Source organism: Pimephales promelas, chromosome 6 (assembly GCF_988280905.1).
Source record: "Pimephales promelas chromosome 6, fPimPro1.hap1.1, whole genome shotgun sequence".
Taxonomy (NCBI): Eukaryota; Metazoa; Chordata; class Actinopteri; order Cypriniformes; family Leuciscidae; genus Pimephales; species Pimephales promelas.
In genome coordinates, this window is record NC_142774.1 from 25,456,707 (window position 1) to 25,481,180 (window position 24,474).

Consider the following 24,474-nt stretch of genomic DNA (forward strand, 5'->3'; position numbering starts at 1 on the left):
ATTAGTTTACCAAACTAACATTTCGTTTTAACCAGTGTACTTTATCCTATTGTTGTCACACAACCTGAGCTGACTGCCTTTTTGACAGTGTTAGGGTGTCTATAGCTAATATTGAAATATTTGTGTAACTGCTTTTAAATACACTTAATATTGTAATTCATTACACAATCTTTCTCTGGGACTGTAATGTAAAGAGTTACCAAACAGATAGCGAGAGAAAGCACGCTGTTTCCCGATGGCGATTGATGAGCATCCCCCTCCCCAGAGCTCCTGGTGTTTCTATAGTAATTTCCAGCCAATGATCAGTTGGTGTCCACATCCCCATCCTCCTCACCTCAGCACCAATCAGCCACACACAGCGACAGGAGACACCTCACCTCCAGTCATCGACAACGGACAACAGCCTTAACCCGGACGCCATCACAAACATATACCTTTCCTTCTACTTTTCTTCGCATGAACAATGGCGTTTTGTGCGTAAAGATGGTGTTTGTGTAGTAATCACTCGGCGCGTGTTTATGGTGTATTCATCGCAGTAATGTGCTGCTCTAGTATCTGGATTGTCTGGTAGGTGATGCTCTTTCCTTTTTTTCTGGCTTAGCGATAGTGGCGCATGCTTTCTGAATGTCCACTGTTTTATTATTTATTTCGTGTGGTTTTGTATTGGCACCAGAGTGATTAAATCCCATTATCCAATTTGAAATGTGTCTCGGGCTGTAATCGAAAGCACAATTGTTTACTCTCGACCTATTTCTGTCTCATATGAGTATCGGATATTTCCTATTCTCTTAACTTTGTTTACAGCTTGAACATCGACGTTTTAAAAGCACATTTTTACTTAAAACAAGCGATGATAATAATAGTAAACACTTGTAACTTGCTTCATCAATACAGTGTGGATTGTTTCTCAAACTTATTATGCTTGGAAGTGTAAAGTCATATTTGCTACTCAGTTTTGTTCTTTTTGCCTTTAATAAGGAAGTTATAAAGAAGCATAACAGAAAGAAGCATAAAGAAGCCTCTTTAACAAACTTAATAAAGAAACATGACTCAAATGATCAAACAGGTCTCAAATGATTAATGGCAGGGTCTTAGATGGGTTTCCAGTATTGTCTCTCAGGTGGAAATGTACCATTAAATTTAGATTTAGATGTTCACAGTGCTTTATAGTGATGTAGTATCCTTGCAGTATAATAGGCAGTCAGTGAGAGAGTCTAGTGAAAGGTAATGCAAGAAGAGGAAGATGTGTCTAATGGGCTTTTATCTGTGGCAACAAAACCCAGCCAGACTGGGAGATCGGAAATGGATCCCCCTACACACTACAGTTGTCAAGGTCTGAGACTTGGTTGGAGAGAGCCCAACAAAGCATCTTTGTATCATTTGGTGAATCTTTACAATGTGATTATTTGTTCTACATATTTTCTTAAGAACGTGCTTGATGCATGATCATGTGATTTTGTGAAAATACAAGACTTTAGAGTACAAGACTTTAATAAGATATTATTATAAAAAAACAACGTTTTTTTTAACGTAAAAATTTGCATGAATGTTATATTTCTATTATTCTTGTTCTATTATGATGCTACTTATTTGTAGTGGTCCTATTCTAAAATAACTGTAATTTTACTGTACTGATCATATGATTTTTACATTTGCAAATGTCTGTTTTCTGTTGTTATGCAACATTAAAGTTTCATAGCTACAATGGTAAGTCACAAGATTAGAAATCATTAATTCACAATTTTGAATTAAAAACTTTCACTAGATTTGAGTAATTTGGAAGTGGCAGATAATGAACAGTAAATGTTTGTCACTTGTTTTGTTGAATTGTTGTTCTCTTGTTTTAGTAGAGAGGATAAACCAGGATGGTAACGTCTTGTGTCTAACAAGCTTCACCTTGACAAAAACCAACTGCTACCCTCCCCCAAATATTTCTTGTGAACGCTTGAAACTTAGCAGTCATGTCTAATCTTAACAATGCACTTTGCATTGAAAGCGGCCAAAGCACAGACGTGTCACTCTTGCAAAAGGATAATCTTCAGGACGGTGGATTAAGCCAGCTGTTGGATTACAATGCCGAAATGGAAAGGTACAGGTCGTTTGCAAACTTTTACAAAACTAATGGGGCATTTCCACAGACTGCTAAGATTGCCCGCATAACGACACCAATTTTTCCCAGTGCCAGAATCGGTGTGTCCCCTTGGAACTGTGATAACAGCATGCTCTGGGGAAGGAAATCAGCTGCAATAAACCCTAATAGGACCAGCATGCATAGAAATGACTCCCAAAGGCCGGGGAAACCTGGCGTGCCGCCAGAGACGCTGCAAATGGCAAATAATAATTTCCTCTCTAGCTTATCCCCTGAACACTGCAGACCTTTAGCAGGAGAATGCATGAACAAGCTGAAATGCGGTGCTGCTGAAGCAGAGATAATGAATCTCCCGGAACGTGTTGGAACTTTTTCCGCTATTCCGGCTTTAGGGGGCATCTCATTACCTCCCGGGGTCATCGTCATGACAGCCCTTCACTCCCCCGCAGCCTCAGCAGCCGTTACAGACAGTGCGTTTCAAATTGCCAATCTGGCAGACTGCCCACAGAATAATTCCTCTGCATCCAGCGGAAACCCAGCAAAAAAGAAAAGGAAAAGGTGTGGGGTCTGCGCTCCCTGCAGGAGGCTAATCAACTGTGGAGTGTGCAGCAGTTGTCGGAACCGTAAGACGGGCCACCAGATCTGCAAGTTTCGGAAATGCGAGGAGCTAAAAAAGAAGCCTGGCTCATCACTAGAGGTGAGATGGCGACTCAGACACTACACTCCCCCTCCCTCCCTCCCTCCGTGCACTCAAAAGCATTAACCTTTCCTTCTAGTCACGTTTCTAAGCCCTTGAAAATTGTTTCCATGCCCACCCATGCCTGAACATCCCCCCGGCTTCTCAAATCTGCCTACCCGCCTAGCCTAATTGGCAGTAATTAGGGGTGTTTGTGCGGAGCGCAAGCTGAGCTTGGCTCAGACACCCCTAATTGCTGCCAGTCAGGCTGGGGCTGGAACGCATCCGAACAACCCAGGGCTTGGCTCTGCTCCAAGCTGAGCTGGGAAATGGTTTTCAGCAGAGAGCCATCCTTCTCTGCACTTGGTCATTTTAACCAATTATAGAAACTGTCTCCTGACGAGGCTAGTCGATCTCCCCCACAATGAGAGCAATAGAAAAATTCCTGCTGCTGTTCTTCTATCACTTGGGATGTGGAAAGTCTAGATTCTCTTCCTGATGTTCTTACACACTGAAAAGATAATAGCAAAATAATCAAACGGATTAACAAATGCATTCAACTTTTTATTGTTTCTGACATGAGAGTTCTATAAAATCTTCTATTTTCAAGGGCTTACAGGCAGTGATTTATCCATAATTTTGGTCCAAGTAAAATACAAATATAACCATCCGACAAATACCTTAAAAATACAAATTTGGGTTTATTGTTGTGTATGTTTGCATGAGAGTTGGCAAATAGAGGATATATTTCTTGAAAGAATTTAGTTCAGCGAACAAAGGCTCTGTTTACACAAGGCATGAACATCCGTCTTGTGTGAGGTGATGTGGACAGTGCAAAACACAAGTGTAAACAGGTTTCAATGCACCATTATCTGATCTTGCACAATTACACATAGGGACATATATTTGTAGTGTAAACGCTAATGTGTCCTAATGCTATTCAGACAACATCAAATAATTGCCTACTCTACTACTAAAGGATTAAACATTGCACATTAGACTTGTCTGATGCCAACATTCAGTAACCTTCCATTCAATTAAATACAATCACAAGTGGTAACAGGAAATGCATTTGAGAGGAATGTAAAAACCAAGTGTTTCTACGTCTATTCACGTAGAAATACTTCCTAAAGTAATTTTTTAATACAGGTTTCTTAAATGTGATGACTTGTGTTCAGGTTAAGGTTGCATGTGAATAAAGTTTGTAACACGTGATTGGTGTTGTAACGGCTAGGATAAAGTAGTACATGTTGTACTACTTTTTTTCTAATTACTTTAACATGAATGTACACGCCAAGTTGCTAATCGCAAACTAGGCATTGTTGATGTGGTTGTCATGTGTGAAAGGTGAAGTGTGTAGATTTTTCGATTTTAATATACTTAGAGTAATATGGAGAGACAATATGTAAACCATTTACAGTTTGATTTCCCATTAAAAGCGCTTCTCGCAGCACTATCAAAATATTCAGTCTTTAAATATCCCGAAAGTTTGGCTGACCAGTGGCAGACAGGGATGTGTTCTGGTCTAAAAAACTGATTGAAAACATGTCTTTTTTTTCTCCATTTGAAGCCTCTCATGGAACAGAGGTGACCGGCTTCACTTTAAGTGTATTCATATATCTTAAATTAAGAAATTATTTTTTTATAGGATTCTGGGTTGTGGAATATTGTTCTGTCCTGTAGAATACAGTTTTGAGTTCTGAAGCGCAAACTTCCTTGGTGGAAGTGTTAATGAACTTGGTGTAAATGGACTGATACAGAGGTAAATCTACACTCAAAAAAATGATGTGTTGGCTTTACTTAACTTTTTTTTGTAAACAGGTTCCACCGGTTCCACATAACTTTGTTTTGTTAAACAAACAGAATTTGTTCATGTAACTTCAACATTATGGAAGTCATTTTAAGCCATCCAATCAAACTCTGAGCTGAGTGTTAAAGTTAATGAGACAATTAAGTGAATAATTTAGTGATGATTGAGCATTATTGAAGACACCTGATGTTAACAAGCAGAATCACTGAAGGAGAAAATCACAAATTGTAAGCCACCGTTATGGAGATCAGTGTCTGCTTTAGTTGGGCTCTTGACCCCTATATTATTAACTTTATATTATGTTTGGCTGTACATGAGTTATAACAGCTAGATGATCACATAGAAAAGGTGGAACTGTGGGTTGAACCACCAAACTTCCAGTTTGTAGTCAAACTGCATGAACCACTGTTAAGTTTACCTTATGGATCATAACAGCACTGCTGTTGTAAAACATACAATTTTAGCCTTTTCAATGAAATTCAAATAATTAAATCAATAAACAAAAACATTTTCTGGGTGCATTCTGGGTGCCACCAATCAAAATTCATTCATGGCTCCCATCATGCATTGCAGCATGAATAAATAATGAGCTTAAGACACCTAAAGCAGAATCACAAGGAAAAAAAATCTAAAATTTTAAGCCACCGTTATGGAGATGAGTGTTTGCTTTAGTTGGGCTCTTGACCCTTTTATTATTAACTTTATATTTTAATTTGCTGTTGCATCTGAGTAATACCTGCCAGATGAACAAAGATAAACAATTATGAAATGATTTTTAAATGAATTATAAAAAATTTATGTCTGTGATTTATTCTGTTGGTTACTGCATAACTGAAATTCTGCATAAATATCCAGAATGTTAAATATAATATAATGGATTTCTCAAAAGTTGTATTTTTACAAAAAAATATTTCTTTAAGGCACACACAGACCTCAAGATTCAGTCAATGCTTCTCAACAACGGTGACAAGTAGAATATTCAATTAGGAAAAGTAAATTACATAGACAATTCAGATCATAATTTATTCATACCGCAATGCATGATGGGAGCCATTAATGAGTTGTGATTGGGGGCAACAAGGACTATTAATGTCACCACGATTGAGATAGACAGGCTGATTATTGATATCTGTTTCTACATAAAGGTTAAAGTGATTTGATCAGAATAGTTTTATTAAATATTTTCTGTTATAAGAAAATACAAATATGCTGTACAATCACTAAACTGTTGCTAGCAAGTTAGTCCTAACCATCAGAATTACGAATTTTTGGAATTTTCAGATCACAGCTTGATTATGTCAAAACATAACCAACACTATCGGATCACAGTTTTCTTTGTTCATGTGACTGTTATAAATCAATAACAGCAGCCAAACAAAGTTTAAAGTAAAAGTATAAGGATCAAGAGCCCAACTAAAGCAGACACTGATCTCCATAACGGTGGCTTACAATTTGTGATTTTCTCCTTCAGTGATTCTGCTTGTTAACATCAGGTGTCTTCAATAATGCTCAATCATCACTCAATTATTCACTTAATTGTCTCATTAACTTTAACACAGCTTCAGTGTTCATTTAACCCTCAGCTCAGAGTTTGATTGGATGGCTTAAACTGACTTCCATGATGTTGAAGTTACATGAACAAATTCTGTTTGTTTAACAAAACAAAGTTATGTGGAACCGGTGGAACCTGTTTACAAAAAAAAGTTAAGTAAAGCCAACACATCATTTTTTTGAGTGTATGTAGATCTTGAAGGGGTACGAATGTGTAGATATCTTGCAGTGACCATTCCTAGAAAAATAGATTGGGGAGCTGTGGAACACAAAAAACTATAATAACTGTATATATGTTCATATTTTAAGTAAATCCTTATAATGCTAATCATTTGATCACAAATGATAGTCAAGACTTTTACATTCTTATAAAGAAATATATTTTTTAAATTAAAGACAACTGTTTTCAAATTTGACAATAAGCATATTTTAATGAGTTCTGGAGAATCATGTGACACTGAAGGCGAGTGACTTGAAAATTCAGCTTTTCCATAATAGAAATAAATTACATAATATATATAAAAAAAACACTTCATATTATTACTGTCTTTTTTGATCAATTAAATATAGGAGAAACCTAATGACATCTATTAATAAAGGTTATGTTTTTTTTTGTTAATTATTTTTTGTCTCGTGAAAGGTCTTTAGACTCTTTGTTGTTGTATTCAATGTGTGAGGTATGATCAGAGTTTGCTGTTAGACTGATTTGCATCCTCTGCCCACACACAGTTCCTTCATTAATTTATATTGAGCCAAAATGTGAAATGACCAGTATAGGAGAACCATGTGTCTTTACACAAGCATCTGTAGACACATTCAGACTAAGATGCACTATTTTTTTAATTTATAATTTACTTGCTCCAAATAAGCATATACGAACCCACAAACACGCATATGTAGACCCAGCTGATTGCACATTTTGCTGCTAACAAATGATAAACGCCCAGTAAGCAGCTGGATGTTGCTGTCAGTGTTTTGCACCTGGGAATCACCCTGAACTAATTATATCTTAAGCGGCAGTGGAAAATGCAAATTAGAATTTTACTTACACCCCTGAAATCGGAGAGCCAATTTAATCTAATACCGCCTTTAATTTAGCACGCTAATGCAAGACCCTGGAGGATTACCCTGTGTCACTGCTCTGCTGCTCTACTCACTCTCTCTCTCTCTCTCTCTCTCTCTCTCTCTCTCTCTCTCTCTCTGCCACCAGAATGGATTAGTCTAGCAGAGTCATCTTATCTTTTCTAACATTTCCTGAGCTTGCTTTGGGTCCAGTAATGCTCCAGGTTAGTCAGACAGTTTGAGCACAGGTTTTGTGTTGGATTTTTTTTTTTTTTTTTTTAAATATGTTGATATGCTGTATGAGGACATAAACCAGGATCTATATTTGAAATTGATTGGTTTTATTTTATTTACAGGAATATGTCACATGCAATATCTGTTTAGGACATGAAGCGACTGATAATTTTCTGTCACCGTGAAAACATGAACACTGCTGTATAGTGTGTAATGTAAGCAAAAATTGCTGTTTTTTTATGGTAATGCATGAGGAGAGATTTAGTAATACAACAGGGCTTTTTATCTTAGTGATTATTATCTTAGTACCACATCTTAAATGCTGTATAGATTTTTTTTTGCTTGAGGAAGTTAAAGATTTAGTTTGTTCTATGAATTGGACCATTTTTGGATAATTTATTCACAAACATTTAATCAAACATATATGTACAGTAAATGACACAATCAAAATACAACAAACAGAAACAGACTTGAATATTAAGTGATAGTTTACCCAAAAATTGCTTTCCAATTATTATCGTAAACCTGAATGATTCTTTCTTCTTGTATTCTGCAGAAGTAAATAAGAATGCATTAATTTGGATTTTTTGGATGAGCATAAAATTCAGCATTAGTAACTTGCTTTTCACACATCACTCAAGCTCAATGTTCAGTGCGATTTGTGAACCGATTTAACAGGTTAACTGAAAAGAATCATGTCGTTCAAGAATCAGACACCACTATTAAGTCGCAGAGCTTGTGGCGATTTCTTCAGTTTCAAATAACTGGGAACGAAACGTTTTTATTAAATGTGGTGAAGTAAAATAATGCATTGGAATGAACTGAAAAAAAAAATACTCTGATTTGTACTGTCCACCACTGGGTTTCTGTTTTTATTTTCAGCAAATATTTTCCACCATTCTGTTGCTCCAAATCCCAGCTTTCTCTACAATGTGCTGCAACATTGTTGCTGAATGTATTGTTTTTGCTTGTGCTACCAATTAAGACCGAAACGTAATCAGACATGCCTGGCCTGTGCCCTTACCGTGACGCCTGCCATCTCCTTTGACCTGGCTTGATTTAACATCTCCAGTTCACTGGCGAAAGCAACTCATTATCATTGGCCGTTTCTAGGATGGGGATGGGTGGCGGATCATTGGAGGATGGTCAGGGTGAAAGTGTAGGTGCTGGGAACGTTAATGTGTGGCACTTTAAATTTTAAACAGGTGACTGTAAATAATTGATAGCTAGCTCTGGCTGAGAAGTTAAATGGTTCCCCCATCATTGCAGTGACCTGTTTGTGAGTAAGTCAACGCATTTACATTAAGGGCATAGATAACATGCCAACATTACATACATTTTGTAGAACATTTCAGTAACATTTACTGATTCAGTTAATGGTACACTTAAAAAAAAACCCTAATTCACAAAATTGAATTTCACAAATTTGAAAAATTGTGTCACATGAGATCAAGGCTGATATATACCCTTGTGAAAAGGAAGTACACTTTAGAATACTTACAAAGAGTACTTGAGACAGAAATTAGGCTGTATACTTTAAAATTATATACTTATATGCAAACTGAATGTTATGATTTTGAACATATTGATCGCAATTAAATGAAAATGTATATATAGTTTATAGTTTAAATTTATCTTAAATGCATTCCGTATTTAGGAATGTTAGAACTTTAGAATGTTTTTTTTAACATTGAAGTAGGATGCAATTTCAAATTACTTCTTTTGTCTTTGAAACATGGTTAGAGTGCCCTGCTGAATGTACTGATTAGCATTTATGGTAAACTAAAATAACATAAAATGTCACTTTTTGACAGTGTCATTCTGAACTGAAATCTTTTGCGTTACTTGATGATAAACACTATATCTCAGCAAACTACAGCATGGAATACTGTAATATGGTCAAATGACTTGAGTCTCCTCTGAATTTCCATATTACATATTTGGGTATGAACAATGCACTTAAAAATAGGTGTAGGATTTAATTTGAAACAATTTTCACTGAGAAAATACTAGAAACTTTCACAAATAATTACAAAGAAATGGCAAGTAAGCAAGCAAGCAAGACATAAAAAAATAAAGTATGTTGACAAATTAAAAGAATATTGCTTATGGCGTATTTCCGATGAAGTGAGTCTGGGTGAGGCATATTGAAGAGCTTGTCCTTTTTTTGAATAGCTATAGCATTTTGTTTCCAGACAAGCAAATCCGCGTTTGACAGCTTATAACAGCCAGAATTTTATTAAAAAAAATAAGTCAAATTTAATATGAAACTGATATTACAGCAAAATTGTGATAATCTTTTGTAATAGTTGTGTGATGTTCAGTTTGAAAATCTTAAAATTCAGGCTGGTGGGTGGCACCAGTGTTGTTTAATCTGCTCATTAGCGCTGCTTGTAATGGGTGTCTAACCATTTCTCCTCATATTCTCCTCTGTGTGTTCAGCACACTGTGTAGAATTCAAATGGGTCAGATAAGTTTTGTAGTCAGCACAACTCTTGCATATGACCCGTTTTGAGTTATGTCTCTGGACCAGAACACAATTTGTGCACATTCACTAGCCTAATACATATATGTAGTAAACGTGACAGATTTCATAAGCAGCTTTAATTTTTTTTTTTTGTAATGCAGGGGGCGGGAGGCTTCAGATTCTAGAGACCATTTTGATTAGACAAAAATCCGAGGACAAGTTGAGGTGCAGAATGATGTCATTAAAGTTGTCGATCTGTATTGCTGGTTGAGAGAAACTGTAAATTTTTAGTTCATATAATTTCTAAATGACACTGTTGTCATTGTTTTGGAGCAAACCAATTTATGGTTAAGCTGCCACTCGTTTTTTCCTGGTCTCTGAAAACATACATAAATTAAAATGACATTCTTGGATTCAATCCTAATAAACATTTGAATGCTATTAGTGGTTTATGTTGGACTGTAACTGGCTGGCTCAAGAACTTTCTCGTCTTCTGTCTATGGTTGCTGTGTTGTGTGTTCATGCACTTGAGGTCATGCCATTTTTTCTTAGGGAAAAAGTAGTGCAACATATTATTTTAATACATATTGTATATTATTTTTAGGGCTGGAAAAGTTAACACATGAATGCATTGCAATTTATTAACTATGTACATATTTAGTTTGTAATATTGTATTTCTTTAGAATTGTTATGAATTCTGAAAAATGTAGAATCTTAGTTTGTTGTTGATGTTGATTTTTGTAGTTTGAGGCATGTGAAAAGACTATAGGATAGGATAGGATAGGATAGATTTTATTGTCCCGAAGGAAATTTGTTTTGATCCCATATTTGCTGAGATGGCACATTCGGACATGACTAAAATAACAGAGAAGCTCTGGAAATTATTACTTTACCACACCTCTCCATGTTAAACTAGTCCCGTCCGAATAGGCTACGTGCACAAGCATAGTGACGAACTTCCACTATTGTCAGAAGTTGGCAAATCAGTTTCCGGTCTACGACTGTTCATCGGCATCCGCTAATAAACAAACAAGATGAGTGCTGCTGTTGTACGAAAAAAAAAAGAGTTCTTAAAGACATATAAGGTGGATCTAACGCCCGTTTCACACATACCCTGTTTGCACTGTGTGTTGCGGTGCAGGAGCAATGCGTGCTGTAGTGCTTTCACATATTATGATGCGTTTGCAGTGAATAACTGATCCGTGGCTGTACCACATACACTTACTTACTATTTTTTATTTAAAATCTAGAAGTTATGCAGCAACTTTTATTATTATTATTTTTTTTTTTTAAGTTTTTTAAAAGCATTGCGATTCATTTGTATGCATGTTTAAACACAATTTAAACAACGCAAGTTAGGGCTATTATTCCATGCATTACTTATGCACATAAGTTCCTCAAGCAAGTGGTCAAATATTTGCTATATTAAAATCAGAAATATTTTACATTAAAACTTAAAATTGACAAAACCAGCCGACTTGCCTTTTCTTTTGCATTTCAATTTTAAAACAATATCATATCATCATAATATGTGAAAGCACTATAGCACGCGTTGCTCCTGCACCGCAACACGCACTGCAAATGGGGTAGGGGAGCACGGGGCACAACCTAACGTGGGGTTAAATGCAGTGGTGGAGGAAGTACTGCATCTCAGTACTTAAGTAAAAGTACAAATACCCAGATAAATATTTACTTTAGTAAAAGTAGAAGTGTGACAACACAATGACAACCATACTTAAGTAAAAAGTAAAAAGTACTTTATTTTAAATGTACTTTAAGTATTAAAAGTAAAAGTACTTGCATAACAATTTATTATCTTAATGTCTATTTTCTAATGATTAATAAAACATTTAATTCTAACTCATTCAACCTAATAGCCTACTCCTATAATAATGTTCAATAATGATGGAAAAAAAATGTCACCATTTCTGAAACAAGCTTGCAATTAGGCAATATCATGCTTATCCTTACTATATGTTAATAACTATGTTTGGCAGTAAACGCGATTCATTTATGGTGTAATTCTGAACCTCTTGGCTTGCCATAATCCTAACCAAACCAAACATATATTACACACGGTGTGTTTCCTATGCACGTAAAAACAAATTTTCGCGTATGAGTTGCATGATAAACACACTGCGTGTTAGACGCATTTAGTGTGACCGGGTTGATATACTGTATCTATGGCAACCAAACGTCACTGGTGAGACAAACGTGCAACGAACGGACGGTCAGATTACGTTTTGGCAGGGGAAAAACTGATCAGAAAATGTAACAGAAGTTGTAGAAATGTAGTGGAGTAGAAAGTATAATAATTGCTGCAAAATGTAACGAAGTAAAAGTAAAAAGTAGGCACTATTTATTGTACTTAAGTAAAGTAAAGATACGTGAAAAATGTACTTAAGTAAAGTAACGAAGTATTTGTACTTCGTTACATTCCACCACTGGTTAAATGTAACACGGACCGTTTACATAGTTCGTCAGGATCAAGCAGGTTGTCTTTCCGCTATTTTTCTCTTGCTGTCAGAAGACGGTCTCCCGCATTTTTCCGGAAAGTTTTGATTATATTTCGTGAAGATACTGGACAAAGAGTGTTTTGACACAATGAAAGTAATTTTTTTCATCATAGGTTTTTTTTCTGTTTCTGAGTTGGGTGTGTACGTTTCCAAATCTAACTTTATATTGCCTTAATCAGTCTTGTTGGCTCAAGCATAGCACCGTTTTGAAACATGTCAGCAATTCCTAGCGACTGTTAGCTTGGCTTAAAATATGCAATACACAGCGGGGTTAGTTGTAACAGAGTGTTACAACTAAGCCGCCAAGTGTACAATGATAATCAAATGAAAACGGAGCACACAAGGTTTCAGTATACATTTAACTTTGTTAGACTTTTACAAACAATGTTGTAATCTAAAATGTTTAAAATTTAGTGTACTATTAATGATAACTTGTTTATTTATTAAAAATATGGCCTGTTATTAATGCAATAAACTCTTTAAATTTTTATTTTAAGCTCATTTGTATTATTATTACTGTTATTATTATTATTAATAATAATTGTACATGCAGCTGCCACACACAAATCTAATTTAATTGCAATTACAATATTTATAATTTTATTTATTATTATTTATTGCAAAACTATGCAGCCTTTTCTATGTCTCTATCCATGATATTGATCCCTAATAGAAGGACGATTGGATGAGGGATGGATGTATGGATATCTGTCTATACAGATGCACAAACAATATCAAACTATACAAATAAAATAGTGCTGAATTATGTGTGTTACACACAAGTGTTACAACTAACCCCTCTATCTGTTATAATTAACCCTGCATATGGGGTAAGTTGTAACATTTGCACTTCTGTCACTTTCAGTGCAACTGTACGAAAATGGTAGGTCCTAGAAAAAAAACTTTAAGTGGTCATTTGTAGCAGAGATGTGTATGTTGCTTGTGTAAAAAAGTATTAATCTAACCTAATTATTTTTTAATTAATTGAGCCAAAACCAAAATGCGCTAGGTTGTGCCCCGCTCTCCCCTATGTGTGAAACGGGTGTGAGATCCGCCTACAGTTCTTAGAATCTTAGATGTGTTTAAAAACCCTTTTTTCGTACAACATCAGCACTCATCTTGTTTGTTTTATTAGCGGATGCGGATGAACAGTCGTAAGCCGGAAACTGATATGTCGACTTCTGACAATAGCGGAAGTTTGTGACCACACTTGTGCAAGTAGCCTATAGGGCTCTAGACACTACAATACATACATATAGTACATACACAGGCTGTCACCTATACACACACATGTACACACACAATACTTACAGTACATGCATAGACTACCATCAACCAACCAATTGCACACTTTCTGTCATGAAACACACCTGTAATCATCATAATAGAAAAAATTTAAGTTTCCGAGGTTTGTGTTTTTAAGTTTAAAAGGCTTTCTGCTATGTCTGAGTTTTTGGGGTTACTTGTGCTGAAGAGTAGAGCCTGTGGTCAGGTTGACCACTGGTCGAATGCCTTTAAGACTATATAAGGACTCTGGGTGGATCTGATATATATGGGGAATTTGCATGTCATAATTAATTAATATTTATTCATACAGGTTTGGATCAGATCAGTCTTACATGTTTATTAAATCTCCCGATAAGGGATGATATATTATTTTACCTGCATGCATGTGTATCTTGGTAATTAACCAAGTTGATTGCAATTAATTACACAGATCACGTTTTACAAACAGGTAAAAATTAGCTCAATTGTCAGAATAATATTTGTGGGGATTAATTTATGATCGACCCATCGGCTTGTCCCGCAAGCTTGATCATTCGATCTCCATCAAAACTCACAATATCATCCTACTTTATAGACTTTCAGGAAAAACTAAACTTTGGCCACAAGAATTAGCTTTCCTGTTCTATAAACAAATACTATTTAAAGTATCTTTAATTTGTAAAGCTTGTAGCTTTGATCTAGGTATTTAAGGGACTTGAAGTATGAGCTAAGACACAGTATATCACTCAAATGAATATATTGAATTTAATGGGAGGGTTTACTGCTTTTTTATTTGCATGATTGTGTTTATGGGGTGCAATATAACATGTATTTGTGTTTTTTCTTTTTTGAAAAGTCTTATTTTTCATAAATTTCACCTTTATTGTAAGCCGCGCTCTCCTCTGTCCCCTGAACGACCGGTCGACTTCCTGAGTCTATGAAACCACTCCCTCAGAAACAGGCAGTGGGCTCAGATTTGTTAGTTTGGGCTTGTCTGTGGTGATTGTACGGTGGCCGAGAGAGCTCACCGCGCAGCATCCTGATGAAGACGAATGCAAATTCAAAAAAACGTGTGCAACTATAAAAACGCATTCAAATACAAAAATATATCCGCAAATTAAGAAAAACATCTTCATCAGTTCCACAACACACCTGTGCTCCAAGTACTCACAACACAACCAAATACAGAAACGCGCTGCAAATAACACGGTCCACAACGGAAATGTTTCCGGGGAACCAAATAAGTGACGGACCCGACTAGAACCACAGGACGTGCTTAGAGCAAAAAAAACCTTTATTGACAAGAAGTCAAAGCATATATATATATTTTTTTTTATAAATAAACTATACAAATAAACTATACTATTAAAGTAATATTGTATATATAAATAATATTATAATATTATATATATTTTTTTAGTTCGTCTATACTCCTTGGAGTCCTTGCTTACTCAAAATTCTACTTTATTTAATTTCTTTTGACTTTTCCCCCGCAAAACACAGAGATTCAAATTATTATGACAACTTGTGTACAATATACAACATGTGTTAACAATAGGTTCAATGTCATCACAATACAAATGAGAAAAGAACAATGATTTGAAAACTAAACTAAATAAATAAAAAAAGATCTAGAAGAACATGAAGGCAAGATATTAATCTATACATCAGTTACACTATACAAATAGTTTCATTTTATGTTTAAATTTTTATAAGAAGTTTCCTAAAAATGTTAGGTAATGTATGGCACTGACATACAGATATATAAAACGGATATTTTAACAGATTTTTATAAAGTAAAAATAAAAAATGAATAATTTATTTGCAACCGTTATGTTAATCATTATATTTCTGTCGTCAGAACAGCTATACAGCTGATGGGCAAATTGCTGCGTTGTTACGTTGTCTGTTGTTGCTCCCTTCATCAAGTTCCAAACGGCTACATAAATGACACACTAGGTGTCATGCTCACGCCAAATTCCCACTTGAAGAGCTTTGCCGTCTGCCCTTTGAAGGGAGTAGGGCATAGGGAAGCTCACGAGCAATAAGCAAGTCCCAGTCGGGTCCGTCACTTATTTGGTTCCCCGGAAACATTTCCGTTGTGGACCGTGTTATTTGTAGCGTGTTTCTGTATTTGGTGGTGTTGTGAACGTTTGCAGCGCGTTTCTGTATTTGGTTGTGTTGTGAGTACTTGGAGCACAGGTGTGTTGTGGAACTGATGAAGATGTTTTTCTTAATTTGCGGATGTATTTTTGTATTTGAATGCGTTTTTATAGTTGCACACGTTTTTTTTTATTTGCATTCGTCTTCATCAGGTTGCAGCGCGGTGAGCTCTCTCGGCCACCGTATGATTGGCTAAACTGTCGCTCACGTTGACGATGGTTAACGCCCATTACCTTTACGGGCGAAACATGTCTGACTCAGCGCTCCGGTCCAGATGTGAATAATGGTCGATACTGCAGTATCAGTTTGAGGCAGAATCAGCCCGAGAACGCGGCGATGAGAAGAGTCGAGCAGAACCTCACCACACACGGCTCCTACTAAACGTTTCTGAATGATAACTTGCTACATTTTTTAACTTTATATACGTTTGTTTAACACAATAGCATCTGACTGGCAACAATAGCAACTGACTGGCTACTAATCTTATACTCAAACAGCGTTGGCATTAGTTTATGTTCTTGATCAAATCGAAAATAACGTCATAAAGTATATATACATGAAAAGTACGGTTAAAACATTAGTACTTATACAAAATTCAGGTCCATAATGTTTGTACGTGTTTGTCATAGACACAACTAGTAGCCTAGTGGCTATAAAGCCAGCGTTGGCATTTGAAAAAAATAAAACACAAGGCTACGTCTGGAATTATACATGCAAATACATTAAAATGATTAAGTCTTAGCCTACTTACAGGTTGTGGCCCAACAACTGCTGCCTCTGGATTTAAAGCTGGAACTGATTCATGTTTTAGTAACAGTTTCTTGTTGAATCCGGTGTTGAATTCATGGAGATTCTGGAAGCTGTCTTCCATAAAATGCGCAGCACAGAGACCTAAATTACGATCGTTATTTTCAGGAACATAATCAAACATAAATTGTATCCTTGTTGACAAAGTACAGCGTCCGTGGGAAGCCTGAACACAGAAGACCTGACAGCTGGGTGAACACAACACACTCGACGAGCCGCAGAAATATGCACATGCGCTTTTTTGCATTTTCTGGAGGGAGGGTTGATGCAATTGTGTGGGTTAGTGACGTCTAAAACCCAGCTGTAGTCCCAATCGAGTCATATTTGTAGGCAATATACTTCCTGATTTAATAAAGACGATCTCTTCTTACACTGAACTTTCAGCGCTGCAACTTTGCAGATACTGTTCATGCACCAACAGCAACATTACACACTATTTAAAATGAAAAAAGTGAAATCGCAATCAACCCGCCCTTTAATAAGGCAGATCTACTTATGCATTTACTAGCATTAGAGGAATACATGTATTTACAAACAATAGCACAAATGACAATAAATGTGGGGAGTTTGGAAATGGGAGTACGAGTGAGAGTGAGATAGAGAGGGAGAGAGAGAGAGAGAGAGAGCATTGACAACATAACCCTTCTGAATCAACACAAAAAACATAATCGTAATGCTTCTTAAAAGCTTGATAAAGAAGTATACTTGCAAAGTATTTGGGTTCTCTGTGTTGCTGCATTCCTTGAACGGCCCTGTCTGGCCGCGTGTGAGCAGATGTCCTTTGTGTGTTCCACGGGGGCGTCACGTGGCGTTCGGCGCACGCATGCTGGACAAGGTTAAATTCTTCGAGGTAACATTACCAAATTCGGCTAAAATCATCTCCTCTACTGTGAGATGAATTAGGTTGTAAACTTGACAGTAAATAGGGCTTTAAAACAAACCAAAAGAAAGGATTTCCCGAGGGGAAATCAAATCAGTTAGGCAACATGACGAAGGCAGACAAGGACACGACGAGAGTGGGAAGGGTAAGAGAGGGAGGAGCGGGGCGTGCTGACATTTATCACCTTGGAGAAATCCAACCTCTTCTTGTCAGCTTGGCCAATCGGTGAGTGGGAAGTCGCACGCGGGAGCTTTAGTTTTATTACTCTTTTTCTAAGAGAGCGCACTCCTTATGTGTGTGTGTGTCTGGGGAGGAGTTACAGTCTAAAACATTTCGATCTTCAATGATGGTAAAACATATTAAAAATACACTTTACTTTATATTTTTATGCGTATTTGCATTGTTCACTTCATGAGTGTTCTACAGGTAGTAAGAACGCTATGTAAAAGTCAAAAGGAATATACAGTTGTATTTAACATGCATATGAAGGTACTATACTACACTTTATGCTACTATAAAATTATAGTTATTTCAGTGTGACATGGACAAACAGCACACAGAAAAAAATGCATTGAATATATTTGGTTAAATGTCTTTAAACATCTCGTTTATATATGTAACCCTCGTTCCCTGAGTACAGGGAATGGAAACGTGTCGTCGGGGAGTTCCCTGACGAATTGGGATCACACTTGGGAGTGTAATTGCCTTCGATAGAATTAAAAACGAGCCAATAAAAATTGCTATGCAATCTTTGCATTCCACGAGCCGCCTACTAGCACGGATATAAAAGTAAACATTGCATTGACGCTTTTCGCTGAGGAGCCGAACAGAGTTCAGACCCCCTCAAAGGTACAGCAACATGGCGAAGGGACTCCGATGAGGGTTACATACGTAACCGAGACGTTCCCTTTCGTCCTGGGAACTCTAACGTGTCTAACTCTAACGAGTTCCCTGATGAATTGGGATCCCTAACAAAATGCTGGCCCCTTCCAGCGCCTAGCTACGCTACCCATGCAGTTTCAGAAGTAACGGGAGCTAGATAGGGAGTCACACTGCTGTTCCGCAAGACCCAATCAGTGGACACTGGATAACACTGAGAAAGCGTGCCCAACGTGAAGAAAGGGGAAGGGAACGCTGCGGAAGCCAGCCGCCTGATGAAGACCTGGAATACACTTATGTACTAGCCCAGGGAGATAGTGAAACATATGGCAGTCCTTAAGGTAGACCCAATCCAAGGGGAGTGGGAGCGTACTCAGCAAGGCCGACAGAACGAGTCTGTCAAGGGGAAGACACGGCTGGACTGCACGTGGCATAATGGGTCACCGAAGAGACCACTGGAGATAACACCCAGTCTACACAACAACTCCCTTAGAGGTAGTAGACCTGGCGTCGGCGGTCCACCACGCCTGGCACCAGAGGGGTGATGGAGGAACTCACGAGGCAAATCATTGTAGGGCACCAAAGGAGCAAAATACGCACGTATCCTGCTGAAGCACAGTGTGGCGTAACAAGCCGACACAACCTATTCCTTCACACCACTGCCCGTAGCGAGTACTCGGGAGGAAACAGGTTCGACACTTAGGCTATAGAATCTAGCGAACATGTTCGGTGTCGCCCAGCCCGCAGCTCTACAAATGTCTGCCAGCGAGGCACCCTGAGCCAAAGCCCAGGACACCTCTAGTAGAGTGAGTGCGCAACCTGGGAGGACAAGGCTCATAGACAACCTGTAGCTTTGTACACTCGGGTGATAGAATCCACTAACCAGTGAGCTAACCTCTGCTTGGAGACAGCCTTCCCCTTCTGCTGGCCTCTGTAACAGACAAAGAGCTGGTCTGAGGTCCTGAAGCTTTGCCTTCTGTTAATGTAAACCCGCAGGGCGCGGATGGGACAGAGAAAAGCTAGGGCTGGGTCTGCCTCCTTCTGGGGCAGCGCTTGCAGATTCACTACCTGATCCACGAAGAGCGTGGTAGGAAACTTGGGCACATATCCGGGCCGGCCCGAACTCTAGGCATGATTCTTCGACCGGAAAAGCCTGCAGATCCCCGACCCTCCCAGTCTCAATGGACAGGATATTCAGCTCCACTGTCAGCAAAGGCTCAAAAGGAGGACTTTGGAGAGCTCTCAGTACCAGAGCTAGGTCCCAAGAGGGTACAGATTGCAAAACACGAGGTGGATTCAACCTCCTAGCACCCTTAAGGAATCTGATGATTAGGTCGTGCTTCCCCACGGACTTACCTTCTACTTCATCGTGATGTGCAGCTATTGCTGCAACATACACTTTGAGGGTGGAGGGAGACAGCCTTCGCTCCAACCCATCTTGTTGTAAGGAAAGCACAACTCTGATTGGGCAAGTTCGGGGGTCCTCCTGGCAGGAGGAGCACCACTCAACAAATAGGTTCCACTTCAAGGCATAGAGGCGCCTCGTAGAGGGGGCTCTAGCAGAAGTGATGGTTTACCACTGCCTATGGTAGATCACCTAGAAACTCCACGTCCCATCCAGGGACCAGACATGGAGTTTCCACAGGTCTGGACGCGGGTGCCGTAGAGGGCCCCGTCTCTGAGAAAGAAGGTCCTTCCTCAGAGGAATTGGCCAAGGAGGGGCTGTCGCGAGGAGCATGAGTTCCTTGAACCAAGTCCTGGTGGGCCAATACGGCGCCACTAACAGGACCTGCTCCTCATCCTCCCTGACCTTGCACAGAGTCTGTGCAAGAACGCTCACTGGGGGAAATGCATACTTGCGCAGGTCCGGCAGTTGGAACCTGAACTAGGGGCACTCCGGCCCGAACAAACGCAGGATCAACCACGGGGAGAAAGTTTGGCGACAGTGCGGGTTTACTTTGATCCGGAACGTGCTGATCTGCCACGCCCACCTTGGGACTCGATCGTGAAGCCAGTGCTGGAGCGGTCCCATATGCAACACACTGAGTGGCGTTACTGCGGCTGCGGCTACCATATGCCCCAAGAGCCTCTGAAGTTGTTTCAGTGGAACAGCTGTCCTGCCTTGAAAGGACCTGAGGCAGGTGAGCACTGACTGGACGCGTTCCTTCGTGAGGTGCGCTGTCTGGGCGACCGAGTCCAGCTCCATACAGAGATAAGAGATACTCTGCACGGGTCAAAGTTTGCTCTTGTCCCAGTTGACCTGAAGCTCCAACCGGCTGAGGTGCCGTAGCACCATGTCCCTGTGATCGCACAACACGTGAGATGTGTTGTGCGATCACAGGGACATGGTGCTACGGCACCATGAGCCAGAATAAGGCAGTTGTTGAGATAGTTGAGAATGCGAACGCCTTGTTCTCTCATGGGAACAATGGCTGTCTCCGCGACTTTCATGAAGACGTGGGACAACAGGGTCAGCCCGAGGGTAGGGTTTTGTACTGATACGCTTGACCCTCGAAAGCAAGACGTTACTGCAAACCAATCCCGGGGACGGATGCTTTCGAAAATGTGTAACTGCTTGAGCATCTTGAACAGAAGTTTGTGCAGGGCCCGATTCAAAACTCGCAGGTCCAGGATTGGCCGTAACCCACTGCCTTTCTTGGGTACAATGAAGTAAATTCTAAATTCTAGAACTAAATTTTACTATTGTTAACTAGCTATATATATATATATATATATATATATATATATATATATATATATATATATACTGTATATATGTTATGAAGTGTATTACTGAATCTGAAATGACATACATTATGATATATAAGTCACATATTTTTCAATATATGAAAGTGGAAATTCCTCATGATATATATATATATATATATATATATATATTACAATTCAATATATTATAATATATTTTAACAATATACTATTCCGTATATTTCCTAATATACAGTTAAATAATTTAATATATTGATTATTCATGAATTATTATTCCTCCTAGATGAGTAAGTTTGGTCAAGATGTATTTAAGGCCATAATTTGACAAGTACAGTACAAAAGGTTTGCATCACTCAAATAAATTCCTGAAAAATTAATTTTCAAACACTCATGTTGTTCTCAACATGTACTGTATAACTTTTTAGAAACTTTTTGATTATCTCAAAAAAGGATTTTCACGTGTTTATTTAAACTCGGCTTTTATCCAAGGTAATTTTGTACAGTCTGACAAACACCAAACGCAAACAGAAAAAAGTCACAGTGTACACCTTATGTTACAGACACTGTGCATTTCAAAATAAATTATCTATATCAACCAATATTATTTATTTATTTATTTATTTATTTATTTATTTATTTTTAAGAATATATCTTATAATCTAAATTATGGTTAAATTAGAGAACTTAAATACAGAATTAGCTTGACTTTGAGATAATTATTATACTAAGCACAAAATCTTCTGTTCTGAAGATAGCTAAAATAACATTGCAACAGACAGAATGAGGGCTTCTCAGGCAGTTGGAGGTTAAGCTTAATTACCTTAAATATTAGTGATCCACAAGAAGCTGTCCACACATATGCTGGTGAATCTATTAAGAGAGAAAGACCGGTCAACTCCTGTTTTGCATTTTGATTTAACGTTTCAGAGAACAGGCAATCTGTTCAGATTGCTTAGCCCTTGTACTGATACACCCACATGGCTCATCGCTATGCTGCTCTCACTCACTCTCCTGTGCCGATGCCAGTGACTGACGTCCCGCTGCCATTCTTTAAAGGCCTGCGGGCCGCCACAGGGAGGGAAGCTTTCCACAAAATGTCCCCTGAGAGCCCTTAGAAAGCACCCTGCTGCCACTGTCTTTCTCTCACTCGTTCACCATCCTGTTTTGAACCTTGTCTACTTGAGTCACTTCTCCTTCTTCTAAAAATCTTAATTTTCTTGATGTAGATCAAAGGCTTACAGTGACATCAACTCCATTTCCCAGTTTCTCGCTTGCCTATTCCTTTATTATCTCTGTTTATGGGGTTGTGGTCTGTACGAAATGATGTCATCTTAGAAGTGCCCTTACAGAAAGCTTACATGGAGGATGGTCTTCTTCAGGGAAGACTGTGTTTAGAGACACTGAATGCTGTGGAACATTAAAATTATAATAGAGATGTATTAATCATAAAACGGAATTTTTGGTTGGAAGATATTAAAAATATTTATGTGTTTTTATAAAAAGTGGTGCCACTTTGGAATGCAGTGTGTTTATTTAATTATTATTATTTTTTATATATTAATTAAATGTTATTTTATTGCATTGTCATTTTTAGAGGACGAGAAGGACGGGAATACTTACCGTAAGAAATGACACAAACCAGAATTGATTTTGTGTCACTAGCATGATTGCAAGCACTTAACACTTGACCAATATTTTTTTTCTGGCATTTATTGTAAGAAACCATGTGAATGTGTCCCCATAAGGCACATGTGTGCAGTGTACTTTCTTTGGAGATTAACAAATAAATACATTAAAACTAAATCGTCTCGGTTACAGATGTAACCCTCGTTCCCTGAGTAGGGAACGGAGACGTTACGTCAGAAGTGACGGAGAATGGGGGTTTCACATAGAAAGCCAATCCTCTTCGAGTATTTAAAAACGAGCCAATGGCATGAAAATGCCTTGGGGCTGCGGAATTTGCATAGCGTATCTCCGCCCCACGCAGTGGGTATAAAAGGAGGAAGTGAACGCAACCGCAGTATGTGTTCGCTGAGGAGCCAAGGCTGAACTCCGGCGTCTACCCAGCGATACAGCAGAAGTGGCAGGGAGACGTAACGTCTCCGTTCCCTACTCAGGGAACGAGGGTTACATCCGTAACCGAGACGTTCCCTTTCGTAGTCACTTCGAGTTACGTCAGAAGTGACGTCAGTGCCATCACGCCATCTTCAAGCTGTCTTCCAGTGCCCTGCGAAAGTCTGGACCCCTGAAACCTCTTTTTTTTTCTTCTTTTTTTTTAACAGGGATCCCACTTTGACACAGGAATACCAAGGTACACTGGTAAACATATCCCGGGAGGGACATGCTACCAGATGCCTACCGAAGGAGGACTTACAAATACGCATATGGCCGCATAGGAACGCATATGGAGATCACTGGAGCACCAACCGCAGGTGGCTACTAGAATTTAACTCCAGGGGTGGCAGATGGCTTGCCAAGGGAAGACACATGCTCAGAGAGGCTTACAGTGGATAATACACATGAGACAGTTACCATAGGGAACCGTGCACATGGAGGCACCTAGCCAGCATCCAGAGCAACAGCAGTGGTGCCCGCATCGTCGGTGCTGGAGGACTCAAGGCTTTAACGGAAGACACTGAGGAATATCGCACTTATCCAATCTCTATCTGTTAGCTAGGCGGCGTGCGCTAGAGCCCAAGAGGAGGCCACACTCCGAGTGGAATAGGCCGTCACACCAAGGGGGCACGGACGGCCTTGCTGCTGGTAAGACCACTATCCACTATCCAGTTGCCGTTGCCGCGGATGCCATATGCTCCAGGAGCCTCTGAAACAGTTTCATTGGAACCGCACTCTTGCCCTCGAACTGTCGAAGACAAGTCAGCAGTGAGTGCGCGCGCTCGTTCGTGAGCTGCTCGGACATGGCGACCGAGTCTATTTCCATGCCAAGAAAAGAGATCCTCTGCACGGGGCAAACCTGTTCTCGAGAGTGTGCCAGTATCAGCCAGTCGTCGAGATAATTCAGGATGCGAACCCCGTGTTCGCGAAGGGGAACAAGGGCTGCCTCGATGATCTTCGTGAAGACGCGAGGGGACAGAGCTAACCCGAATGGGAGAACCGCGTACTGATGTGCCTGGCCCTCGAAAGCAAACCGAAGAAACGGTCTGTGTCGAGGCAAAATGGAGACATGAAAGTACGCGTCCTTCAGGTCGATCGCTGCAAACCAATCCTGAAGCCGAACGCATACGAGAATGCGTTTGGCTGTGAGCATTTTGAACGGTAGTCGATGGAGAGCACGGTTCAAAATGCGCAGATCCAGGATCGGTCGTAACCCACCGGTCTTCTTGGG

At 39.0% G+C, this 24,474-nt stretch overlaps 1 protein-coding gene across 3 annotated transcripts in view; it reads left to right on the forward strand.

The window, feature by feature from the left end:
- The first annotated feature begins 302 nt into the window (after window positions 1-302).
- Window positions 303-24,474, forward strand: part of cxxc4 (CXXC finger 4) — a 46,913-nt gene continuing 22,741 nt past the window's right edge. Inside the window, exons 1-3 of one of the 3 annotated variants that reach the window (XM_039694323.2) lie at window positions 303-567; window positions 1,692-1,707; window positions 1,848-2,786. In XM_039694323.2, coding sequence (XP_039550257.2) covers window positions 1,962-2,786 — 825 coding nt within the window. In that variant the 5' untranslated portion in view covers window positions 303-567; window positions 1,692-1,707; window positions 1,848-1,961. The remainder of the gene's footprint in view (window positions 568-1,691; window positions 1,708-1,847; window positions 2,787-24,474) is intronic. The other 2 variants (XM_039694316.2, XM_039694330.2) reach the window with 2 other exon arrangements.